At 36.9% G+C, this 24,753-nt stretch overlaps 1 protein-coding gene across 1 annotated transcript; it reads left to right on the top strand.

The window, feature by feature from the left end:
* Positions 1-1,388: 1,388 nt before the first annotated feature.
* On the top strand, positions 1,389-21,908 carry LOC121399278. The gene is made up of 5 exons (XM_041579470.1): positions 1,389-2,019; positions 5,685-6,119; positions 10,742-10,911; positions 11,846-12,188; positions 14,321-21,908. Exons 2-5 carry the CDS (start codon positions 5,690-5,692, stop codon positions 21,613-21,615), a joined length of 8,238 nt encoding a protein of 2,745 aa, XP_041435404.1. The 5' UTR covers positions 1,389-2,019; positions 5,685-5,689; the 3' UTR covers positions 21,616-21,908.
* Positions 21,909-24,753: the final 2,845 nt, after the last annotated feature.

The following is a 24,753-nucleotide window of genomic DNA, read 5'->3' as shown; positions in this document are numbered from 1 at the left end:
TTAGGAGCAAAGTTCCTAATGTTCCCCTTATGTTTTTTAATTCTCTCGTTCTCTGTTGGTTTTGTTGCTTTTTTTTTTTTTAATTCTCTCTCTCTTAGTGGGACATTCACTAAGATTCGTAGTTGCGCTCTGCAAATTCACTAAAATCCGAAGTTGAGCTCAGGGGTTGCGAAGTTGCGCTATCGTTAATTTGCCAAGCAAAGCGAAGTTACGCTAGCGATGGTTAATTTTCATAAGGCGCCAAATTGAAGTTACAATGGAGGTATATGAAGCTTCACTACACAAGCCTGGGAAACCTTCAAAACAGCAAATACAATTTTTGTTTTGCCCTACACATGCGCCCACTGTATAGTTAAGTTGCAATGAGTTAGGAAATGTAGGGGGGAAGGAGGGGAGCCCCAAAAAATTTTTCGATCTTTTTCAGCCTATCACCCATAAAAAATGAAAAAACGCCAGCGTTATTTGGGACTTAGAAATAATTTTAACTTTTTTTGAAGCAATCCCTATCTACTCTATTGCGCTTCACCTGGTCTGAGGTGGCGAAGGAAGTCTGGCGTAAAAGGTAGCGTTCAGAATCATTCGCGTGTTAGTGAATTTACGTCCGTTGCGCAAATTCGCCAAGTGTAAGGGTGCGAAGTAACACTAGTAAATTTACGCCAGCGTTCGTTAGTGAATTGGCGAATTAACGAAAATGCCCAACGCTGGCGAATTCACGCTAGCGTTAGGTGCTTCGGCGTTTAGTGAATTTGCCCCTTGATGTCTGCCCTATGTATAACTTACCACAGGGTCATTTAAGTAAGTACATAACCAAACATTTCATCACAAGTGGCATTTTGTTTTATATTTATTGTCTATCCTTTAATGGTGTGACTTATATACTGTCCTTTTATGATGGAAGAGCAACACACGCAGTTAAGTTGTGGGCTGCTATGAAAGATTGTTTGCAACCTACTTTTGTTTTCTAATTCCACTTTACATAACATATCCATAATGGATTTCCCTCTCTTGTATAAATAAAATATAGGGATTTGATTGCAGATGTTAGACAACAATTTATTTGTATGTAATACTGGCTAGTACTTCTCTTATATTATTATAATTATATATATGGTCAGTGATTCTCTTGATCGCTCTTTTACCTTCTGTATTTTTTTATCTAGATGGGATACAGGAGCAGACATTGAGGATAAAAAGTAGGGATGCACCAAATCCAGGAGTCGGTTCAGAAATCCTTCTGCCCGGCCGAACCAAATCCTAATTTGCATATGTAAATTAGGGTGTGGAGGGAAATTGCGAGACTTTTTGTCACAAATCAAGGAAGCTAAAAATGTTTTCCCCCTCCCACCCCTAATTTGCATATGTAAATTCGGATTCGGTATTCGACCGAATCTTTTGCGAAGGCTTCAGGGGTTCGGCTGAATCCAAAATAGTGGATTCGGTGCATCCCTAATAAAATACTCTGGGCCATCCTCCAGTATGTTGGAACACGTGATTTAAAAAATGCTATCAATTACAATGAAACAGAACTATAAAACCAATAAAAATGTTTATATAATGAAAGCTGCTTATTATTTGATTGAAGACACCTACATCTGAAAAGCATTGTTGCCAAGTGGTAACATATTTCTTTGTTAATTGAAACTATGCAATTGCAGTAACAAATCCTGGGCCTATCGTACACTTTAGTAGCACAGACTTTGTCCTGTAATAAAATAAGCTGGGGTGGAGCCCGTGACTATAGGTTCTTATCTTTCCTTTTACAGATGTTAGATATTTCCCAGGCAGCAGACTGTTTGCAAGTATCACTAATTACTAGTAATATTTTGCTCTTGTGCATTCTCTTAAGTGGGATTGCCATCTAGATTCAGTGAGCTTCATGTAAAACCTCGATTCCCTGGGCATCGGAAGAGGAGATCAAAACTCAAAGTCAGAATGACAGACACGGAGAACCAGAAATCATTTCTGCACAAGAGGGTTCGTCCTAGTCACATATGAACTAGACTTCATAAACAAGCACAGGTAAGCAAGAATAAAATATACTTTGTTGAAGTTATAATTACAATTTCAGTTGTAGAAATTTAAACGGTGTTCAGAGGGACACGCTTGAAGTTTTTACTAGAGATATAACTATAACTGACAAAAGTTATGGGGATTTGCAGTTGGCTTTAACTAAACGTATGGATCTTGCCATACAGATTTCAATAAATCATAGTAATATTGCAATACTAATAATAAAATAAAGGAAAAGTACCCCACATATATCTTAGCTTCTAACTGGTCACATATTTAGATATATTAACCATGCAATTACCTAACAGGTTAATCTCTATATAGCATAACACCAATAACCACACCTAGATTGGTTGATAGTCTATTGGACGTATTACTATAAACTGTTACTAAAGTTCAGTGCAATAAATAGAAATTCATTTTTTTTTAGAAATTCACTCAAATTAATTCTAATTAGGAATCAATTTTCGCTAGTGAATATTAAAAAAAATTAATCTCAATGTAAGTTGTAACACGTAATTACTATTAAATTAATGAATTAATTGGCTTCAATTAGACTAAATTGCAATGCAATAAATGGTAAATCAATATTGTTACCAATTAATTAAAAATTCATACTTGTGTTGTTAAATAAGTTAACCAAAATGAATTGTGACCGGTTATAAATCAGGATAAATTAATTAAACACTCTGCTCATAATTAATAATATAATAGAAGGAAAATGAAATAGGAAGAGGTGGAGTTGTCCTGTTGTCTACTGCCTCAATTGTTATTATCCCTGGGACACCACAAGGCTGGAGAAGGCAGGGTAGTTGGGACTGTGGTCTCAAATTTTACCTTACACAAGCAATTTAGAAATATCGCACACCCTCAAAGAGATCAGCCCGGTGCACAATATAAGAGGATCAGCAACCTCACAATCAGATATAGAAGAAGGATATCGGCACACGAGGCAACTAGCGTTGCAGGGAACAACCTGCTCGTTTATTATGCGGTGATGCATCGTTTCAGGAACACTCCCCTTTGTCAAGCTTGACAAAGGGGAGTGTCCCCGAAACGTTGCATCACCGCATAATAAACGAGCAGGTTGTTCCCTGCAACGCTAGTTGCCTCGTGTGCCAATATCCTTCTCAAATGTTACCTGCCCTAAACTACTGGAGAAGAAATAGCTAGTCCTGAAAAACCACAAATCATTGGTCCCTTGGAGTAGCAGCAGAAAGAGTTGTGTAAATGATCACTTAGGCACCACCCCAAACTCCCAATCCCGGCATGATATTTTAATAAAACGTTGCTAAAAGCAAATAAATCTTTTCCTCATTATTGGTTTAAAACCAAATAAATAGATAGGAACTTTTGCCAACACGCGTTTCGCACAATCTTTCTCAAGACTTGATATATGTGGGGTAATTTTCCTTTATTTTATTATTAAAGGGGAACTATGGCAAAAATGAAAATGTAATATTAGCTTCAGCATACTGAAATAAGAAGCTTTCTAAATACAATCAATTAAAAATTCTGTACCGTTTTTTTTAAATAATCAAGTTTATCTTCACTATTACTCTTTTAGCATCAGTTTCTCCTCATTCTGTCTTCATTCAGGGGTTGGGTGTCAGATGAATGATCCAATATATCTTACAGGGGGGCTTCTTTTGCCTAGAAGATGTATTAGAGCTCATTATTTAAATCACCAGAAATCCTGTCTCTCTACATGCAGAATTTGTGCAAAAGGCAGTTATTTTGTTAAATTTTGTTTGTATTGGAATCTGTTATTTGAGTGAGCTCTAATTCATCTGCTAGGAAAGGAAACCCACCACTATAAGATATATTGGATCATTTATCTGACACCCAACTGCTGCATGAAGACAGAATGAAGAGAAAAAGATGCTGAGAGAGGAATAGTGAATATAACTTGATTATTTCAGCAACAATGCAGAATTTTTTATTGATTGTATTTAGAAAGTTCCTTACTTTAGCATGAGGAAGCTTATATTAAATGTTATTTTTGTGATAGTTCCTTGATACACTGACTTAGTCTGACCTTAGCTATAATCAAAAGCATAAAATTACAAGTAGGTGGTCAAGGGTATCTCATTTTTCTCTCTCTAATATGCCAATACTGAAAAGCTCCTTTTCACTATAAACGCAGGAGACAAGTTATAGAAGAGATTGCTTCTAATATCCTCATACTGTACAAAAGGGCATGCCTCATTTTTTATAGTATAAACCAGGGGTAGGCAACCTGCGGCTCCGAAACCTCATGCGGCTCTTCATCCTGCTTGCTGCAGCTCTGTCTTGCGGCTTTACCTGTCGCGTCGTCTATACAGCCCTCACACTTGCTGTCGGCTTCTTCAGTGTGCGACCGTGGTAAGCTAACAGTTAGCTTACCGCGGTTGCACACTCTGGAAGCCGCCAGCAGGTGCAAGGGCTGTATAGACGTCCCAGGAGTGACAGGTAAGACCAAGCAGCAGCAAGATGATTCATCCTGGTCCTTACCGCGGTCACACACACAAGACAAGAGAGGGAAATTTAGCATGCAGCTTCAGAAACAGAAGTCACATTAAAGGAGAAGGAAAGCTCCAAGACAGTTTATTGTCAACAGATTAGCCTCAATAGTGCAAGCTAGAACGCTATATTTATTCTGCAGAATGCTTTACCATACCTGAGTAAACAGCTCTAAACACTGTCTCTGTTTGTTTAGGATAGAAGCTGCCATATAAACTTGGTGTGACATAACTTCCTGCCTGAGTCTCTCCCTGCTCACTTACAGCACTGAGCTCAGATTACAGGAGGGAGGGGGAGAGGAGCACACTGAGCATGCTCAAGCCCTGCCCTGGAGGTTTATGCTGAAAACAGGAAGTCTGATACAGAAGCCCATGTGTACACAATAAAAGGAAAGAAATGCTGTGTTTCTTTTGACAGAGGACTCAGAGCAGCATTACTTTTAGAGTTTACTGGTGTATTTATATAGACCTTTCTGATAAAGCTTACTTAATTTTAGCCTTTCCTTCTCCTTTATACAGATGAGGACACTAGCATTTAATAGGGCTATTCAGTGTTTAATTTATTTCAATGTAGGCCTACACATGCACACTGCACTTCTGTTTGTTGTATTCTGTTGTTGTAACAATAAAAATTAAGACTATTTTTCTTTAGTGGAAGATGGGCAAAATGGCTCTTCTGATAGTAAAGGTTGCTGACCCCTGGTATAAACGATTCAGTTGACCCTGCTGGGGCTGAGCACTGAGGACCTAGCTGACTGGGTAAAATTGCTTCTGTGCATTAACTCAAAGCAATCAATTAGTATTTATGTTTGATCAGTGTGAAAATTGAGCAGGTAACTGATTGGTTGCTATGGGTTACTGCATTGAGGCAGTTTTGGCCAGTGTTCGTAAATGATCAACAAATGGGTTACATAATGCAGGTTACATCATGTATAACCTTCTCACAGTTTCTTTAGTGTTTTTTGTGAATCGTTTAGAGATGCTTATAGATACAGGGGCATAATGGTCCATTAAGCAGAACCTACCCAATGGCTTCTCCATAGTTCTCCGGAACTAACCTGACCCCACTGCCAAACATTTGTAAGCATCGAACAGATGCTAGAATAATGAAAATAAATTCTATTCAGTTGAGAACAAAACAATAATTTAGATTTTTTTTGTTCTTCATTAAAGGGATCATGGGAAGACCTTTATTTGTATCTTTGATCACGCTGCTCATTTCTGAGCTTGTGCCAATTACAAGTCAATATCCTTCTTACCTGAAGCATGAAGAATGTCGGTGGGATGAAATGAACTCGTTAGATTGCTCTTTCACTGGGATCACAGCTCTTCCAAACTACTCAATCCTATGGTCAACCAAGATGGAGGGTTTAAATCCTAGAACTTTCATCCACTCCATTAAACAAGTAAATCTGAGCAACAATGCCATCTCAGAATTGTCTTTAGGTGTCTTCTACAATTTTACGGAGCTGGAAATGTTAAATTTTAATGACAATGATATTTTCAGTGTTTTGTTCAACATGAATGTGAGAAACCGTTCAGAGAAGTTCCTGCAATCTTTGAAAACGCTATTACTTGAGCGAAACCAGTTAAGTGCGATTCCAAAAGGTAAGTTGTACAAACAAGGGATACAATAAAACTGTTTGGGGATGCAGGTTTTTGCTCAGATCCGTGGAAAATTCTGTATTTTGCTGGATACCAGGTCACATCAGAAATTTGCATATTGAAATACTGCACTCTTTATGGCCAAAAGTATCTGGAGACTTGGTCTCAAATGACATAATCTCAGTTGGAACACTTACTGGTGCTTTCCAAGCTGACTCCAGAAGTAATGTCAGCACGACTTAGGGTGAGGCACAACTTAATGGCCCTGGTATTATTGTAAATCACCGGTGGTAACTTCAGGCTACTAAGTGACGCATATGTATATGGATATGCAGGAGATTAAGCGCAAGCAACAAACGTCCATCTGCCATCACCCTAGAGTTAGAACAGCAATTACATTGATGATATTCATTCCATGCATTCTGCATCATCTGTGAATGAGAATGTTTGGTTCAGGGAAATGTATCTATGTATAACTTTATTTGTAAAGTACTGTTAAGGAGCCGCAGCAATGTACAGTGCATAAATGTACAATAAATATATATAAAAGTATAAAAAGTATAAAAGAATTCATATCAGGACAAAGAGCTTAAGTGCTATGTGGGAAGAGAGATAGTGGAAAGGAGGTCCCTGCCCCGAAGAGCTTACAGTCTAAGTGGATCGGAGGCAAACCTAAAGGCACAAATTGGAGATGAAAAAGTGCACAAGGTAAGGCATAGTCAGTAGGCACAGGACAAGGCTAATGTTTTAGTGCTCCAAAAGGTAGACTCTTGGTTTTTCTTGAAGAGATTGAGAGAGGATTCCTTATGGAGGAATTAAGGGATGGAATTCCAGAGGTAAGGAGCAGCAAGATAGAAGGGTTTGAGATGAGAGGTGGCAGTGGATGTGGATGGCGTGAAGAGAAGGTGGCTCTGAGTGGAGCGGTTAAGACGACCAGGAATGTACAGTGAGACGAGAAGAAATGTAGTGATAGTTTTATATGCTAATCCTTTGCTTAACAGGTAGTCAATCTAAGGATTTTAGTTGGGGTTCAGCAGGTTCCCTTTTAGGATAGAGCAGAATGATCCTGGTAGAGTTTAAGATTGATTGGAGGGGAGAGAGATGGGAGTCAGGAAGAGCGGTTAGTAGGAGATTGCAGTAGTCTAAACAGGATAAAATAAGGGCATGGATTAGTGTTTTGGCTGTTGTTTGTGAAAGTAACGGGCATATCTTTCCTATATTGTGGATGAGGAAGTGACAGGTTTTGGCAGTATTATTAATATGATTAGAGAAGGAGAGGAACTGGTCAACGATGACCTCCAAGACATAGGGGTATATTTATCGAAGAGTGAAGTTAATAGTGAAGTTCCGCCACTAGCGTGAAATTCCGCCACTTCCCATTCATTTCTATGGGGTTTTTAAAGGCGTATTTATCAAAGGGTGAAATTTCACTTTCACCCATTGATAAATACGCCTTTCAAAATCCCATAGAAATGAATGGAGAGCTGCGGAATTTCACTCTAGTGGCGGAACTTCACTCTTTGATAAATTTACCCCATAATGTCTGCTGTACTGCACATGTGCCCATTGAGTAGAAGCGAGGGCATAATTAATTACTCACAGTGCAGTGTGTGTGATTTTTCTGTTAGTAGGAGAGGATGTGCATAGGGCATACCAGATGTCAGTAGTGTGGCCCAGTGCTAGTGTCAAAAACACTAATGGTTCAGATACAGTTGGGCTGTTGCCAAATAAAAATAATGCTGGGATTTGACACAGCCATATAAAAAACAGAATCCTGGACATCAATATAAACAATAGAATCCTGGACATAATACAACCAATAGAATCCAGAATTCAGCGCATTACACTACATTTCATTTGCACTCCTCTTGTTACCTAATAAATGTTAGGCTTCTCCATGGCAAGTTGTTTATAAGATCACATAAAATGTTTAAGCAGAATGGGAACCAGTTTCCTTAGTAGAAAGGGGTACACAGACACAGAGCTTTTTCTATTCAGAAATTTGTACTGATACCATTCTACTTAATACCTCTTCCTCACACCATCTTCACGGGTAGTCGTATTTTGGTGCGTCATACTGGGATGGACATGGCTACCTACAACTTATATAAACCAGAGCTCTGAGCCCAGGGACATGTTTCTAGGAACACTAATTGTAGACATAGCGTCAGATGCACACCCAGGCCCTTCCCTTTAGATAACCGACTGGTGCACGGACCCCGGGAAGATGGCACTTCCAAAAATGTGTATAAGAACAGAAATAGGTACCGACACTCAAGGCGAATCAAACAGGGTTTGCGTGTTTATTGCGTCACAACTTTCCGGGGGTCGTTCCCCCTTCGTCACTGGAGCGTTGTGATGCAATAAACACGTCCCCTGTTTGATTTGCCTCGAGTGCCTGTACCTATTTTTGTTCTTCTAGGAACACTAATGCCATACCTTTCCCATTTTACTCATAGCTTCTATCAAAACCTATTGATAAATGAGTTTCAGTGGACATTTTTCTCTCTTCCCGACACTGGTAATAACAAAATAATAGCACATTAACAGCATATTGTATTTTATCACAATGAGCTTCCTCAGCTGTTTGCAAATGACCCGAGGTAATGCTGTTAGGACTGTTCTCACCGACCGATATCCTGATTACATGCAGATTTATATTGCCCTAATAAATACTGGTACTGTGTATGAATCAGAACTATTTGCTACATGGTCCTGACTTCTTATAGAAAAATAAAAGTTCCACTTTTAGCCTTAAAGAGCTCATACTAATGAAACCGCATTCTACATTATACCAAGAATGATATAACAATTGCTTTTATCAAGCTGTTTCAGACAAAAGCTTAAATTATGTATTGCAAGTAGAGTGTTGCTGCAGAACTTCTTTAGAAGCCTATTTGCATATGAGCAGCTGATGGCTAGCTAATAAGTCACAAGATATCCTACTGTAATTGGAGCAAGTGTAGTAGATCCTGTGCAATTTTATTGTGTTTGAAATGTATGATTGTGAAGGCAAGTGTTCCCCTTGTTAGACAAGAACTGCCCTCTTCAGCTGTGCCCCCTATAATTACATAGTTAATTACATAGTTAAATTGGGTTGAAAAAAGACAAAGTCCATCAAGTTCAACCCCTCCAAATGAAAACCCAGCATCCATACACACACCCCTCCCTACTTTTAATTAAAATTCTATATACCCATACCTATATTAACTATAGAGTTTAGTATCACAATAGCCTTTAATATTATGTCTGTCCAAAAAATCATCCAAGCCATTCTTAAAGGCATTAACTGAATCAGCCATCACAACATCACCCGGCAGTGCATTCCACAACCTCACTGTCCTGACTGTGAAGAACCCTCTACGTTGCTTCAAATGAAAGTTCTTTTCTTCTAGTCTAAAGGGGTGGCCTCTGGTACGGTGATCCACTTTATGGGTAAAAAGGTCCCCTGCCATTTGTCTATAATGTCCTCTAATGTACTTGTAAAGTGTAATCATGTCCCCTCGCAAGCGCCTTTTTTCCAGAGAAAACAACCCCAACCTTGACAGTCTACCCTCATAATTTAAGTCTTCCGTCCCTCTAACCAATTTAGTTGCACGTCTCTGCACTCTCTCCAGCTCATTTATATCCCTCTTAAGGACTGGAGTCCAAAACTGAACTGCATACTCCAGATGAGGCCTTACCAGGGACCTATAAAGAGGCATAATTATGTTTTCATCCCTTGAGTTAATGCCCTTTTTTATGCAAGACAGAACTTTATTTGCTTTAGTAGCCACAGAATGACACTGCCCAGAATTAGACAACGTGTTATCTACAAAGACCCCTAGATCCTTTTCATTTAAGGAAACTCCCAACACATTGCCATTTAGTGTATAACTTGCATTTATATTATTTTTGCCAAAGTGCATAACCTTGCATTTATCAACATTGAACCTCATTTTCCAGTTTGCTGCCCAGTTTTCCAGTTTAGACAAATCACTTTGCAAAGTGGCAGCATCCTGCATGGAACCTATAGTTCTGCACAATTTAGTATCATCTGCAAAAATAGAAACAGTACTTTCAATGCCCACCTCCAGGTCATTAATAAACAAGTTGAAAAGCAAGGGACCTAGTACAGAGCCCTGTGGTACTCCACTAACAACACTGGTCCAATTAGAAAATGTTCCATTTACCACCACTCTTTGTAGTCTATCTTTTAGCCAGTTCGCTATCCAGGTACAAATACTATGTTCCAGGCCAACATTCCTTAATTTAACCAGTAACCTTTTGTGTGGCACTGTATCAAATGCTTTAGCAAAGTCTAAGTAAATCACATCCACTGCCATCCCAGAATCGAGGTCTCTACTTACATTCTCGTAAAAAGAAATTAAGTTAGTCTGGCAAGATCTATTACGCATAAAACCATGCTGGCACAAACTCATAGTATAGTATAAATCTGATCCAGAGTGCATTGTTCGTGTATATGCATCGTATGATATATTTCACCTCTACACAGTAATAATGAATATGTATCAGTGGACTGTGCCAGACCCAAGCCTCTGCAGAACTGTGTTTGTGGTATTCATTTTCTACTATACAGAAAGAATGTACCGTAAATTGATTTATATCATTTCATTGCATTTTAGGGCTTGGCAAGCTACATTCTCTACAGACTCTCAGCCTGGCAGGCAACAACATTTCACAGCTTCAGCAGGATGATTTCACCAACTGCACTAAACTAAAGAGAATAGATTTGGGTAGCAATGCAATTTACAAGATACATCCAAATGCTTTCAGTGATGTCACAGAACTCCAGGTCTCTTGTCTATTTGCTATTTACATAGAAGCAAAATCTTCAGTATTTGTTTTCTGAGCCTGTCCATTCTCCAACCACAGAACAGCACCTTCTAGAGGTCATGAATAGTTCAAATGGGGTTAAATTAATAGAGATTGAGCTGGATGAAGGTATGCAGTATCACAACAAGTTATATATTATGGTATTACATCAATATACCAATTCATCAGATTTTGTTTGACATCATTCTGCTCTTAGTAAAGGTAGTACTCCGTGGTGTTGCTGAGCAGCCCTGAGCACTATCACCTCCCCAAACCCTTGCTTCCTGAAGCAAATCACATAAGTGGAAAAATGGATTTGGACAATAAACTGTTAAATCCCATACCATCAGTCATGTCAAACTAAATCCAAATAAAGAACCGTCTACAGATGCCCAGTGCATGTTGTAATGAGAAAACCTGCTAGATCAGAGATCTTCAGCTCTCTGGAAATTCTTTTTGTTCCCAAAATAATTGTTGGGTTTTTTTTTTTTAAGAAGATGCAAACTGAAATTTTGACTAATGAAAGAAAATGTGATTCTAATTTTTCAATAACTGCTATTGTATCTGTCTGTCCCTTACTGTTCCCTGCACTGGTAGTAAATTGGAAATGGTGGCTGGACTGAAGCGCAAATGACCTGCTACTCTAAAACATTAACACATTAAAAACATTAATTATCCAAAAGTTGCTTAGAATTACATTTCCTTTTGATGAGGAAAATTGTATTTTTGGATTTTGCATCCCCTTCAATATTATAATGAGTATGTAAAAAATGTCAGCGCAGCATCCCTTGACTTTACACCGTCCCTAAGTTGCCCTTAGTTGGTAGACATTTTTGTGTGAATATGATAGGACAAAACTCACGTATATGTTACCCACAGCTAAACTGGGCATAAATTATTTTGTATTTTTTCAGGTTGTTATACTCAGCAGCAATGCGCTGGTCACCATCACCCCCATGGCTTTCCTGTATATCCATATGCTTCAAGCAGAAATTGATTTATCAAACAACCCTTGGGCTTGTGACTGTGGAACCGTTTCCTTGGAAAGATTAAGTCCATTATTACCCAAAGACCTGATGAAGCAGTGGAACCTTACATGCAGCACCCCTCCCAGAAGGACACTAACACATCTACTTACTACTGATGATTCCCATTATGCCTGTGACTTACTCATAGATGATTCCGTTTTTATCAAGGGAATTATCCTCCCAGCAGGAGAAACAGCAGTTCTTCTTTGTGACCTTCCAGGAACCTTGGGTATGTATGTAATAAGAGAAATGGAATAAAGGGACAATCTACTGCCAAAAAAATGATTCATCACATTCATCAATCCTGTGCTTTACCGGCAGTGAGCAGTGAGCCCCAACCAGTAGCTCGTGAGCAACATGTTGCTCCCCAACCCCTTGGATGTTGCTCTCAGGTGGCCTCAGAGCAGGTGCTTATTTTTGAATTCCGGGCTTGGAGGCAAGTTTGCCAAACAGAAGCTCCTGTAGGCTGCCAGTCCACATAGGGGCTACCAATAGTCAATCACAGCCCATATTTGGCACCCCAAGGAACATTTTTCATGCTTGTGTTGCTCTCCAACATATGAAAAAGGTTGGGGACCCCTGCTATACAGTATAAGTAAACCCATGGTGTAATCGTTCCTCTATATTTGAAGCTTATGAACTATTTATTAGTAGATTTTATTCTGTTTCCTTTAGAGTATAGACTATTTAAAAGTATAGACAGTCATATTTACATGTAGATGATGGAGTTCTCTTTTACTTTTTTTTGATAGAAGGAGCTGCTTTATACAAACTTTTTTGCCATGGGGCACATGATACAGTTAAAGGACCTGTTCTCCATAATGCTTGGGACCTGGGGTTTTCCATAATTTAGATCTCCATACCGTCAACTAAAAAATAATTTAAACATGAAATAAACCCAATAGGATTCTGTGGTAGTGGTGGGTTGCAACTGCAGCAAGTAATTCAAGAAATCCAATATGCCAGGCAGAAATCAGTATTACGCATATGTAATATTTATTGCGTTGCTTCAGTTATACAAATTCCCCTTCGTTGAGGCTAGATGGTCCTAGTAGAGCAGCCTATAGGCTAATTAGGGTGAGATTTGGGTGGTCATGGATAGTGTGAATATGAAGATTCTGTAAGGTTGCCATCTATTGGCAGCATTAGGGAATACAGCTTTAATGTCATAAGCATGCATAAATTAAAGTGGACACAGTAAAAATAAATACATGAATAGAAACTGATTCAAACTGCAAAAAATTAGAGATTTGAGCTCAATATTCCATGAAAACTACACCAGTGAACTTTTCCATATCAGGTATGAAACTTCCCAATAGTAAGTAAACTGCATGCATTTGTTCTCCTTTCAAAATAGGTCTCATAGTAGTGACATGGGTAAACATTTTAATGACCTCAACTGTTTAATGACTTCAAATTCAAATAAGTTTAGCATATTTGAGCAGACAGGAGCAAGGCGAGTGAGGAGCACATTACTTTATGTCTATGGCAGGTGTAATGTACAAGTCTCTCTTAGGGACAACTACCACATTGATGTTAGAAAGGGGATACAATCATTATAATATATAACATTTTATAGTGAATAAATTACCCCCTGTTGTAAATTATAAAGATATTATAAGTCACCGAGGAGTTCCATGACCATATAAAAGCACAAAGGCCGAGTGCTTTTATACAGGTCATGGAACTCTGAGGTTACTTCTAATATCCTCATATTTTCCAACAAGGGGTACTTTATTTATTATAATACACAAGTTTTAGTGAGACATGTGACAAACATGACATCACTAAGCTCCGTTTATAACTGATGACATCACAAGAGCCGTTTATAAGGATATAATTTACAGGATATTCATGGCTTTTGTGTGTTATATTATTATAATTAGCATTTTAATTTGATCACCAGCTAACATAGTAGTAGTGTTTTCTAATATTCAAAGCACTGTGCTCCATTCTCTATGTTCTAAAACCATTTTTTGTGCTTTGTGTACTGCATTTCAGTTCGCAAATCAGGCCTCATATGCATTAAAATATAATTACTTGCATACAAGTTAATTAATAGCTTAGCTACTCATATAAGTGAAGCCCTGACTGGCAATACAAGAGTTCTGTCATATGTTGGCTGGGCCTCTGTGAACTAGAAATTCCAGGGCCTATTTTGATCCGCAGCCCGGGCCTGATATCAGTAATTCTTGATCCAGTACATGGCCAAGAGTAGACAAGTCTTTCAGTTATAATTCAGTTTGGTAAATACATTTTTACTGTAAAAATACATATGTGTAGTTGTTCTAAGCCATATAAAGATATGCATCTTTCCAAGAAGTAACTAAAGATTGTTCTTCATGTTTTCAATGTTTGTAGGTAATCAGAGAACTTTTTGGTGGACCCCACAGGGTATAGTGTCTGAAGAACATCATGATCCCCATTGTTACATGAACCAAGAGAAGAACTTGTTACTTCACTCTCCTTTTACTTCTGAAGAAGGTCTATATGTTTGCTTTTCTAACGATATCCAGAGACTAGCTGCATACCAGGTATATGTGCTGCAAGATATTCCACAAGTTCTTAGAAGGAGCCCCAGGTATATAGAAACCAGAGAGACACGAATGAGAACAGAGGGAGATTTTGCACTGGCAGTCGCCTTGTCCGTGATCATCACTTTCTTGTGTTCCTTTTGCCTGGGAGTGTTTCTGCGACCTTTGTTTGAAAAACTGTGGAGGAAACATTGCAAAAAGAAAACCAGCAAAGATCAACAGTCAGATATTGTCTATGAGAACACAGGATACACAGAAGACAGACCATCAGTAGGCAACTTTTCAAATACTGATGTAAATAGTTTAGAGAGTTTAACTCAACATAATAAGATTTCCTTGGGGCAGGATATATTAGTTCATGAATATGACATTCCAGAGGCAGTCACTAGTGTAAATGAAACTACTGTGGTCATAAAACCTCTCAGGTTTCCAAAGTTTGTTGTGGCAAATAATGAATTTAGAAGGCCTTATATAGTAAAGAGTAAGAAGAATAAGCATCTCGTTCCAAAAGATGATTCAAAAATTTCCCAAAATCCAACACAGGTAACGGAAGGTATGACAGACACTGAACAGCATACATACAAAGCAGACTCCAGAATGTATAAAGATGAAACAGATGGTCAACCACTAGCTCAAGGTAGTAATCATGTAAAAGCCTCTCACCATCGCAAGGAGAAGATTTATGCTTACTCCTCTGACAGTCAACTTAGTATATCAGATGATGGCTCATTATTCAGTGTCAGCCTTTCCAATTCATTATCAGATGGTTCGGAAACAATAGACATGCACAGTAATAATGTAGACAGGCATCATAAATCATCCAAAGGCTCACAGCATAAATACAGATCTAATGATGCAGATGAGGTTGAAACACACATATCACCATATAGTGCTTCTTTGCAAACACGTGATACAGATGCTCAATTCCAGAATGTTCCATTTGTTCACTTCTATGACAAATTGAACATAGGCAAAAAACTGACTTTCTTTTATCATGGAACATCTGCTAAGAGTACAAAGGATGCTATTGATGGGACCATAGTGCCTGCTGTTGATGGTGATTCAAACAAAAATGACTCAATAAGACAATGGCTGGATGATATTACAGAAAAAATTGGTGAGTTACAGCTACATTTAACTACAGCTAGACCTGGCAGTCATGATGAAGACTCTTCCATATCAGATGAAGACACATATTCTTTCAGCTCGTCACCAGGGCAAAGTGAAAATATCTATACTATTAAACATGATTTGCAGGACTATGGAACTGATTATTCTGATGCAGAAATGCACTTACCATCAAATAATTATGGGCAGGATACTCCTGACAATGAGAATCTGCTGCATGTTAGTCTTGATAGGAAAATACTCCAAGATGATAAAAGGACCACACTTAATGGACATCTTTTCTATCCATCTTCATCGCAACCAAAAAACAATGATGAAAACTATTTTGGGACAGTGTGCTTTTATGACAAAGTGAACATTGGGAAAAATTTAAAATTCATTAGCCATGAAACATTATTTGGAAGTACAGTGGATGTTATGGATAAACCAATGGTATTTCCAGTAATTGGTCATTTAAAAAAAGCTGGAGATACAGATTCATGGGTGGAAATGTGTGTAGATGAAGATGCTACAAGTAAATCTCAGCTCTCTTTTTTTAAATCTGGTGATGGTAATTATTTTCCAAATGATGTAGAATCAACATCAAGTGAAGACCAGTTTTCTTACCCTTCATCTCCAGAGCATTATGATAGTACAAATATAATTAAACAACAAGATTTGGAGGACTATGGAACTGATGATTCTGATGCAGAATGGCACTTACAGCCAAATAATGATGGACAGGATTGGCCTGAAAATCAGAATCTGCTGCATGTTCGTCTTGATCAGAATATACTTCAAGATGATAAAAATCTTTCCCATCCATCTTCATCACAACCAACAAATAAAATTGAAAGGAATTATGAAACAGTGTGCTTTTATGATAAACTGGACATTGGGAAAAAACTGAAATTTGTTAACAATGTAGCATTATTTGGAAGTGCAGTGAATGTTATGGATAAACCAATGGTATTTCCAGTAAGTTGTGTTGATCTAAAAAAATCTGGAGATACAGATTCATGGGTGGAAATGTGCGTGGATGAGGATGTAACAAGTGGCAGTGCAGTGGCTGTTATGGATAAACTAATAGTATTTCCAGCAAGTGGTGTTGGTTTATATAAAGCGGCAGATACAGATTTATGGGTGGAAATGTGTGTGGATGAAAATGTTACAAGTGGACATGCAGTGGATGTTATAGATAAACCAATTGTATTTCCAGTAAGTGGCACTGATTTAAATAAAGCTGGATATACAGATTCATGGGTGGAAATGTGTGTGGATGGAGATATTACAGGTGACTCTCAGCTCCCCTTTATCACATCAGCTAATTATTTTACAAATCATGATGATGAATCCTCCACTTCAAGTGAAGACCAGTTTTCTTACCCTTCAACACCAGAGCACTATGATTATACACTGCAGGACTACATGAGCAAGGATGATATAGTTGTCCGCTTCTCTGATAAAATGGAAATTGGGAATAAGTTGTGTTTCTTTTTTGAGAATAAACCGACTCATCATATAAAAGATCTTGATTTACCACTAATCTTGCAAACCAGTTACACCTTTTGTGATGATCAAAATACAGATGATGTACTTGTCTGCTTTACTGACAAAATGGATATTGGGAAAAAGTTGAATTTTATCTATGAAAGTAAACCAACTCTTACAATGAAAGAACTACATCCCCCACCAGTTTTGCAACCTATTTATACACCATTTGGAAATAAAAGCATTAATGATACAGTTGTCCGCTTTTCTGATAAAATGGAAATTGGGAATAAATTGATGTTCTCTTATGAAAATAAACCAGATGTTCCTAACAAAGATTTTATTTCATTGCCTGTCTTGAAATCCAATTATACTTTAGATAACGAGAAAAAGGATGATGCATTTGTTTGCTTTTCTGACAAAATGAACATTGGGAAAAAACTAACGTTCTTTTATGAAGATAAGACAGTGCTACCTCATGCTGATTTTATTTCAATCCCTATTTTAAAAACAGATTATACATTTCAAAGACACAAGAACAAGGATGATATAGTTGTCCGCTTCTCTGATAAAATGCACATTGGAAAAAAATTAACTTTCTGTTATAAAAACAAACCTGCTATTCCTAAAAAAGAATTTATTTTGTTACCTGTCTTGAAATCCAATTATATACAGGATGACATTGATAACAAGGATGATACACTTGTCTGCTTTTCTGATAAAATGCACATTGGGGAAAAACTAACATTCTCTTATGAAGATAAGACGGTGCTACCTCATGCAGGTTTTATTTCAATTCCTGTTTTAAAAGCAGATTATACACTGAAGGACTATAAGAACAAGGATGATATAGTTGTCTGCTTCTCTGATAAAATGGAAATTGGGAAAAGGTTGAGTTTCCTTTATGAGAATAAATTGACGCATCATAGAGGCGATCTTGATTTACCACTAGTCTTGCAACCCAGTTATACAATTCATGGTGATGAAAAAATCGATGATGTGCTGGTCTGCTTTTCTAACAAAATGGAAATTGGGAAAAATTTGAGTTTTATCTATGAGAGTAAACCAATTCTTACATTGAAAGAACTACATCCTCCACCAGTTTTGAAACCTATTTATACACTGAATGAAAATAAAAGCAAAGATGATACAGTTGTCTGCTTTTCTGACAAAATGGATATTGGAAGAAAATTAACATTCTATTATGAAAATAAACGAATTCCTCATGTAAATTTTATTTTGCAGCCTATCTTAAAATCAGGTTATATACTGGATGTTTCTGAGAATGAAGATGATAACATGGTCCACTTTTCTGACAAAATGGACATTGGAAGAAAATTAACATTCTACTATGAAACTAAACCAACAATTTCTAATGTAGATTTTATTTATCAGCCTGCCTTCAAATCAGATTATACACTGGACATTTCTGAGAACAGAAACGGTACAGCTGTCTGCTTTTCTGACAAAATAAACATTGGAAGAAAATTAACATTCTATTATGAAGATAAACGAACAATTCATAATGTAGATTTCATTTCTCTGCCTGTCTTGAAATCAGATTATACACTGGAAGTTTCTGAGAGCAGAGATGATATAGTTGTCCGGTTCTCTGACAAAATGCATATTGGAAAAAAATTGACATTCTATTATAAAAACAAACCTGCTGTTCCTAAAAAATATTTTATTTTGCCACCTGTCTTAAAATCAGATTATACACGAGATGACAATGAAGATGAGGATGATACACTTGTCCACTTTTCTGATAAAATACACATTGGGGAAAAACTCACATTCTCTTATGAAGATAAGACGGTGCTACCTCATGCAGGTTTTATTTCAATTCCTGTTTTAAAAGCAGATTATACACGGCAGGACTATAAGAACAATGATGATATAGTTGTCTGCTTCTCTGATAAAATGGAAATTGGGAAAAGGTTGAGTTTCTCTTATGAGAATAAATTGACGCATCATAGAGGCGATATTGATTTCCCACTAGTCTTGCAACCCAGTTATGAAGACGAGGATGATACATTTGTAAGTTTTTTTGATAAAATACACATTGGGAAAAAACTAACATTCTTCTATGAAGATAAGGAAGTGGTATCTCCTGCAGATTTTATTTCAATACCCATTTTAAAAGCAGATTATACAATGAAGGACTACAAGAACATAGATAATAATATAGTTGTCTGCTTCTCTGATAAAATGTCGATTGGGAAAAAGTTGAGTTTCTTTTATAAGAATAAACCGACTTATCATACAGAAGATCTTGATATAGCACAAGTCTTGCAACCCAGTTATACAATTCATGATGATGAAAATATTGATGATGCACTGGTTTTCTTTTCTGACAAAATGGAAATTGGGAAAAAGCTGAATTTCATCATTGTGAGTAAACCAACTCTTGCAATGAAAGAACGAGAACCTCCACCAGTTCCGCAACCTATTTATCCAATGTCTGAAAATAAAAGCACTGGTGATATAGTTGTCCGTTTTTCTGACAAAATGCATATTGGAAAAAAATTTACATTCTATTATAAAAACAAACCTGCTATTCCTAAAAAATATTTTATTTTGCCACCTGTCTTAAAATCAGATTATACACAAGATGACAATGAAGACAAGGATGATACACGTGTCCGGTTTTTTGATAAAATACACATTGGGAAAAAATTAACATTCTTCTTTGAAGATAAGGAAGTGGTATCTCCTGCAGATTTTATTTCAATACCCATTTTGAAAGCAGATTATACAATGGACTACAAGGACATAGATGATAATATAGTTGTCTGCTTCTCTGATAAAATTTCGATTGGGAAAAAGTTGAGTTTCTTTTATGAGAAGAAACCGACTTATCATACAGAAGATCTTGATATACCACAAGTCTTGCAACCCAGTTATACAATTCATGATGATGAAAATATTGATGATGCACTGGTTTTCTTTTCTGACAAAATGGAAATTGGGAAAAAGCTGAATTTCATCATTGTGAGTAAACCAACTCTTGCAATGAAAGAACGACAACCTCCACCAGTTCCGCAACCTATTTATCCAATGTCTGAAAATAAAAGTACTGGTTATATAGTTGTCCGTTTTTCTGACAAAATGCATATTGGAAAAAAATTGACATTCTTTTGTAAAAACAAACCTGCTATTCCTAACAAATATTTTATTTTGCCACCTGTCTTAAAATCAGATTATACACAAGATGACAATGAAGACAAGAATGATACACGTGTCCAGTTTTTTGATAAAATACACATTGGGAAAAAACTAAAATTCTTCTTTGAAGATAAGGAAGTGGTATCTCCTGCAGATTTTATTTCAATACCCATCCTGAAAGCAGATTATACAATGAAGGACTACAAGAACATAGTTGTCTGCTTCTCTGATAAAATGTCGATTGGGAAAAAGTTGAGTTTCTTTTATGAGAATAAACCGACTTATACAGAAGATCTTGATATACCACAAGTCTTGCAACCCAGTTATACAATTCATGATGATGAAAATATTGATGGTGCACTGGTTTTCTTTTCTGACAAAATGGAAATTGGGAAAAAGCTGAATTTCATCATTGTGAGTAAACCAACTCTTGCAATGAAAGAACGACAACCTCCACCAGTTCCGCAACCTATTTATCCAATGTCTGAAAATAAAAGCACTGGCGATATAGTTGTCCGTTTCTCGGACAAAATGGACATTGGAAGAAACTTAACATTCTATTATGAAGATAAAACAACAATTCCTAATGTAGATTATATTTCTCAGCCTGTCTTGAAAACAGATTATATACTGGACATTTCTGAGAACAGAGATGATATTGTGGTCTGCTTTTCTGACAAAATCCACATTGGAAAAAAAATAACATTCTATTATAAAAACAAACCAGCTATTCCTAAAAAAGATTTTATTTTGCCACCTGCCTTAAAATTAGATTATACACGAGATGACAATGAGAACAAGGATGATGATACACTTGTCCGCTTTTCGGACAAAATGCACATTGGGGAAAAATTGAAGTTTTTTTATGAAGATAAGACATTGCTACCTCATGCAGGTTTTATTTCAATCCCTGTATTAAAAGCAGATTATTCACTGCAGGACTGCAAGAACAAGGATGATAATATAGTTGTCTGCTTCGCTGATAAAATGGAGATTGGGAAAAAGTTGAGTTTTTTTTATGAGAATAAATCAACCGATGTTGATTTACCACTAGTCTTGCCACCCAGTTATATAATCCATGATGATCAAAAAGTGGATGATGTACTGGTCTGCTTTACTGACAAAATGAAAATTGGGAAAAAACTGAATTTCATCTTTGAGAGTAAACCAACTCTTCCAATAAAAATGTGTGAAATACCTGATCTTGGTGAAACAAGCACTGATGACCTCATAGATTTCAAGACTGAAACAAGCCATTTAAGCAACTCTTCTGCAACAAGTGTAATGCTAGGCAATTCAGGACAATATTTTACAAAATGGAGAAAACATTTTGATAGCTTTTCTGCTTCTTATGTTTAAACAATATTGCATTTTTCTTATGAATAAAACCAGAACATTTTAATAATGGAGCATTATTCAGGAATCATTCAAGATCTTCCATGAATTTGGAATTTGTTTCTCATTGTTTTGGAAAACAGCTTGATATTTATGCATTCTTTGACCTTGAAATTAATATTTATAAAGTAAAGAAGCCTAATTGTTGTTATTTTCCTATTGCAACGAAAAATGCAGTTTTTTTCCTGTATTACAGTATCTACCTGTAAATGATATGCCTCTTTTCATATTATATAATAAAATAATATTCAATATTAGTTCTGTTATGATGACATATTTGCCTTTATTAATCCTATAAAAGAGTTTCACTATAACGCCCTGGTTAGATGTCATGCACCTGTATGGATGTCTTGAAATTTAAAGATAATGTATTTCATGATTTTTAAACATATTTTTGCTTGGAAGTAAAAAAAAGCAAGTCAACTACCTCAATGTTTTTTATTGTTATGGTTTGTACCTTTCTATTCTCCAAAGCAACACTTGCTCTGTGGTTGCTTGGGTCTGTAACCCTGTCAGATAGAAAGCAGGCTAAATTTGTATTGTTATTACAGTTATGGGACCTATTATCAAGAATGCTCGGGATCTTTTTCTGTAATTTGGATCTTAGTCTACTAGAACATCATGTAAACATTAAGGGGCAGATTTATCAAGGGTCGAATATCGAGGGTTATATCATCAATAATTTAATTAACCGTCGATATTCGACTGCCGAATTAAAATCCTTCGAATATCCAAGTATTTTGCGCAATTCGTTCGATCGAACGATCGAAGGAATAATCGTTCGATCGAACGATTCGAAGGATTTTAATCCATCGATCGAAGGATTATCCTTCGATCAGAAAATTGTTTGCAAGCCTATGGGGACCTTCCCCATAGGTGGCGAACTAGTGGGTCGAAGAAATTTTTAAAGACACAGTACTTCGATTATCGAATGGTCGAATATTCGAACGATTTTTACTTTGAATCGTTCAACTCGAAGGTCGTAGTCGAAGTAGCAAAAAAAAACATTCGAAATTCGAACTATTTTTCCTCTATTCCTTCACTGGAACTTAGTGAATGGGCCCCTAAGTAAAACCAATAGGCTGGTCCTGCTTCCAATAAGGATTAATTATATCTTAGTTTGGATCAAGTACAAGATACTGTTTTATTATTACAGGGAAAAAGGAAATTTTTTAAAAAAAGTAAATCATTTTTTATAAGTAAATATTCCATTTATGCAAAGATACTACTGTATATAAATATATATGTATATACACTGGTAAAGGATCTATTATACAGAAAGGTTGGGGCCTGGGAATCTCCGGATAAGGGATATTTCTGTAATTTGTGAGTAAATATTGCATGTATATAAATATATTAGGGATGCACCGAATCCAGGATTCCTTTCGGGATTCGGCCTTTTTTATCAGGATTCGGATTCAGACGAATCCTTCTGCACGGCCAAACGGGGAGGAAAATCAAGTGACTTTTTATCACAAAACAAGGAAGTAAAAAATGTTTTCCCCTTCCTACCCCTAATTTGCATATGCAAATTAGGATTCAGTTCAGTATTCAGCCAAATCTTTCGCAAAGGATTCGGGGGTTCGGCCGAATACAAAATAGTGGATTCGGTGCATCCCTGAAATATATGTTAATGTACAGGTAAAGGATCTATTATAAAGAATGGTTGGGGCCTGGGATCTCGGGATATGGGATATTTCTGTAATTTGGCTCTTCATTAATTAAGGGGCAGATGTATGAAGGGTCGAATATCGAGGGTTAATTAACCCTCGATATTCGACTAGGAACTAAAAATTTAGCGCAAATCCTGCGATCGATCGATCGAAGGATTATTCGTTCGATCGAACGTTTAAATCCTTCGAATCGAACGATTCGAAGGATTTTAATACAACGATCGAAGGAATATCCTTCGATCAAAAAATCTCAGGCAAGCCTATGGGGACCTTCCCCATAGGCTAACATTGACTTCGGTAGCTTTTAGCTGCCGAAGTAGGGGGTCGAAGTTTTTCTTAAAGAGACAGTACTGCGACTATCGAATGGTCGAATAGTCGAACGATTTTTAGTTCGAATCGTTCGATTCGAAGTCGAAGTAGTAGTCGAAGGTCGAAGTAGCCCATTCGATGGTCGAAGTAGCCCAAAAAACACTTCGAAATTCGAAGTTTTTTTAATTCGAATCCTTCACTCGAGCTTTGTAAATGTGCCCCTAACTCTTCTAAAAAATATTTAAACATGAAATAAATCTCATAGTACTGGTTTGCCACCAATATGGATTAATGCTGCTTAGTTACCATCTAGTACAAGGGACGGGTACTTTTTTATTATTACAGAGAAAAATGAAATCACTTTTAGAACTTAGAATGATTTGCTTAAAATGGACTCTATGGGAGATGACCTTACCTTCCTATCCAGCTTTCTGGATAATGGGTTTCTATATGGAATCCCATACTTGTACCAATAATGACTAATATATATAGATATAGATATATTGTACTCTGGTACAATGTATTGACAATAAAAGGTTTAAAGTTTTTTAAAGGGTGTGCCTATCATACAATACAGTTTTTGGATGTCACTATGTAAAAACTGCACCCACAGGTATTTTAAAGTGGAAAAAAATGGTTTTGGCTGCAAAGTCTAGTCTATTTTATATATCAAACTACTCAATAAGAGTAATCACAAGAGAACTGAAAAACAAAGGCTTCAAAAGCCTGTCTAGTATCCATGATTATCTTTGTGAGAGTGTGAAAACTTATTAAAAGCAACTACCAAGGGGGACTCACAGTTATAACTGTAGGACAGTGTGTATAGCAAGGCAAGATTGTGGCACAGAAAGGGGACACAAGTGTGTATAGTAAGGAAAGATGGTACCACCAGCTGTAGCTGTTGGATTTTGAATATAGTAAGGTGAGATGTTGGCACATGCAGCCTTCTGTTGGGGGCCCTTTGATAGAAAATGTCCTCAATGTCAAAGTATGACACTAACTTGTGATACCTATTATTGCAGTTTCTATAAGGGATATACAAACTGTCTCCCTCCAGCTGCTTTGGACCTGCAAGTCCAAATATCTTTCATTAAGCCAAAATGTGTCAGGGGATAATGGG

Source organism: Xenopus laevis, chromosome 1S (genome assembly GCF_017654675.1).
Source record: "Xenopus laevis strain J_2021 chromosome 1S, Xenopus_laevis_v10.1, whole genome shotgun sequence".
Lineage (NCBI taxonomy): Eukaryota > Metazoa > Chordata > Amphibia > Anura > Pipidae > Xenopus > Xenopus laevis.
This window is presented reverse-complemented; position numbering and strand designations above follow the sequence as displayed.

Excerpts from the sequence above, each read along its gene's own strand:
- LOC121399278 (XM_041579470.1), top strand. The coding sequence starts at position 5,690 with ATGGGAAGACCTTTATTTGTATCTTTGATCACGCTGCTCATTTCTGAG. Across the intron at positions 10,912-11,845 it reads GTGATGTCACAGAACTCCAG|GTTGTTATACTCAGCAGCAA; the intron begins GTCTCTTGTCTA and ends GTATTTTTTCAG. Across the intron at positions 12,189-14,320 it reads TGACCTTCCAGGAACCTTGG|GTAATCAGAGAACTTTTTGG; the intron begins GTATGTATGTAA and ends CAATGTTTGTAG.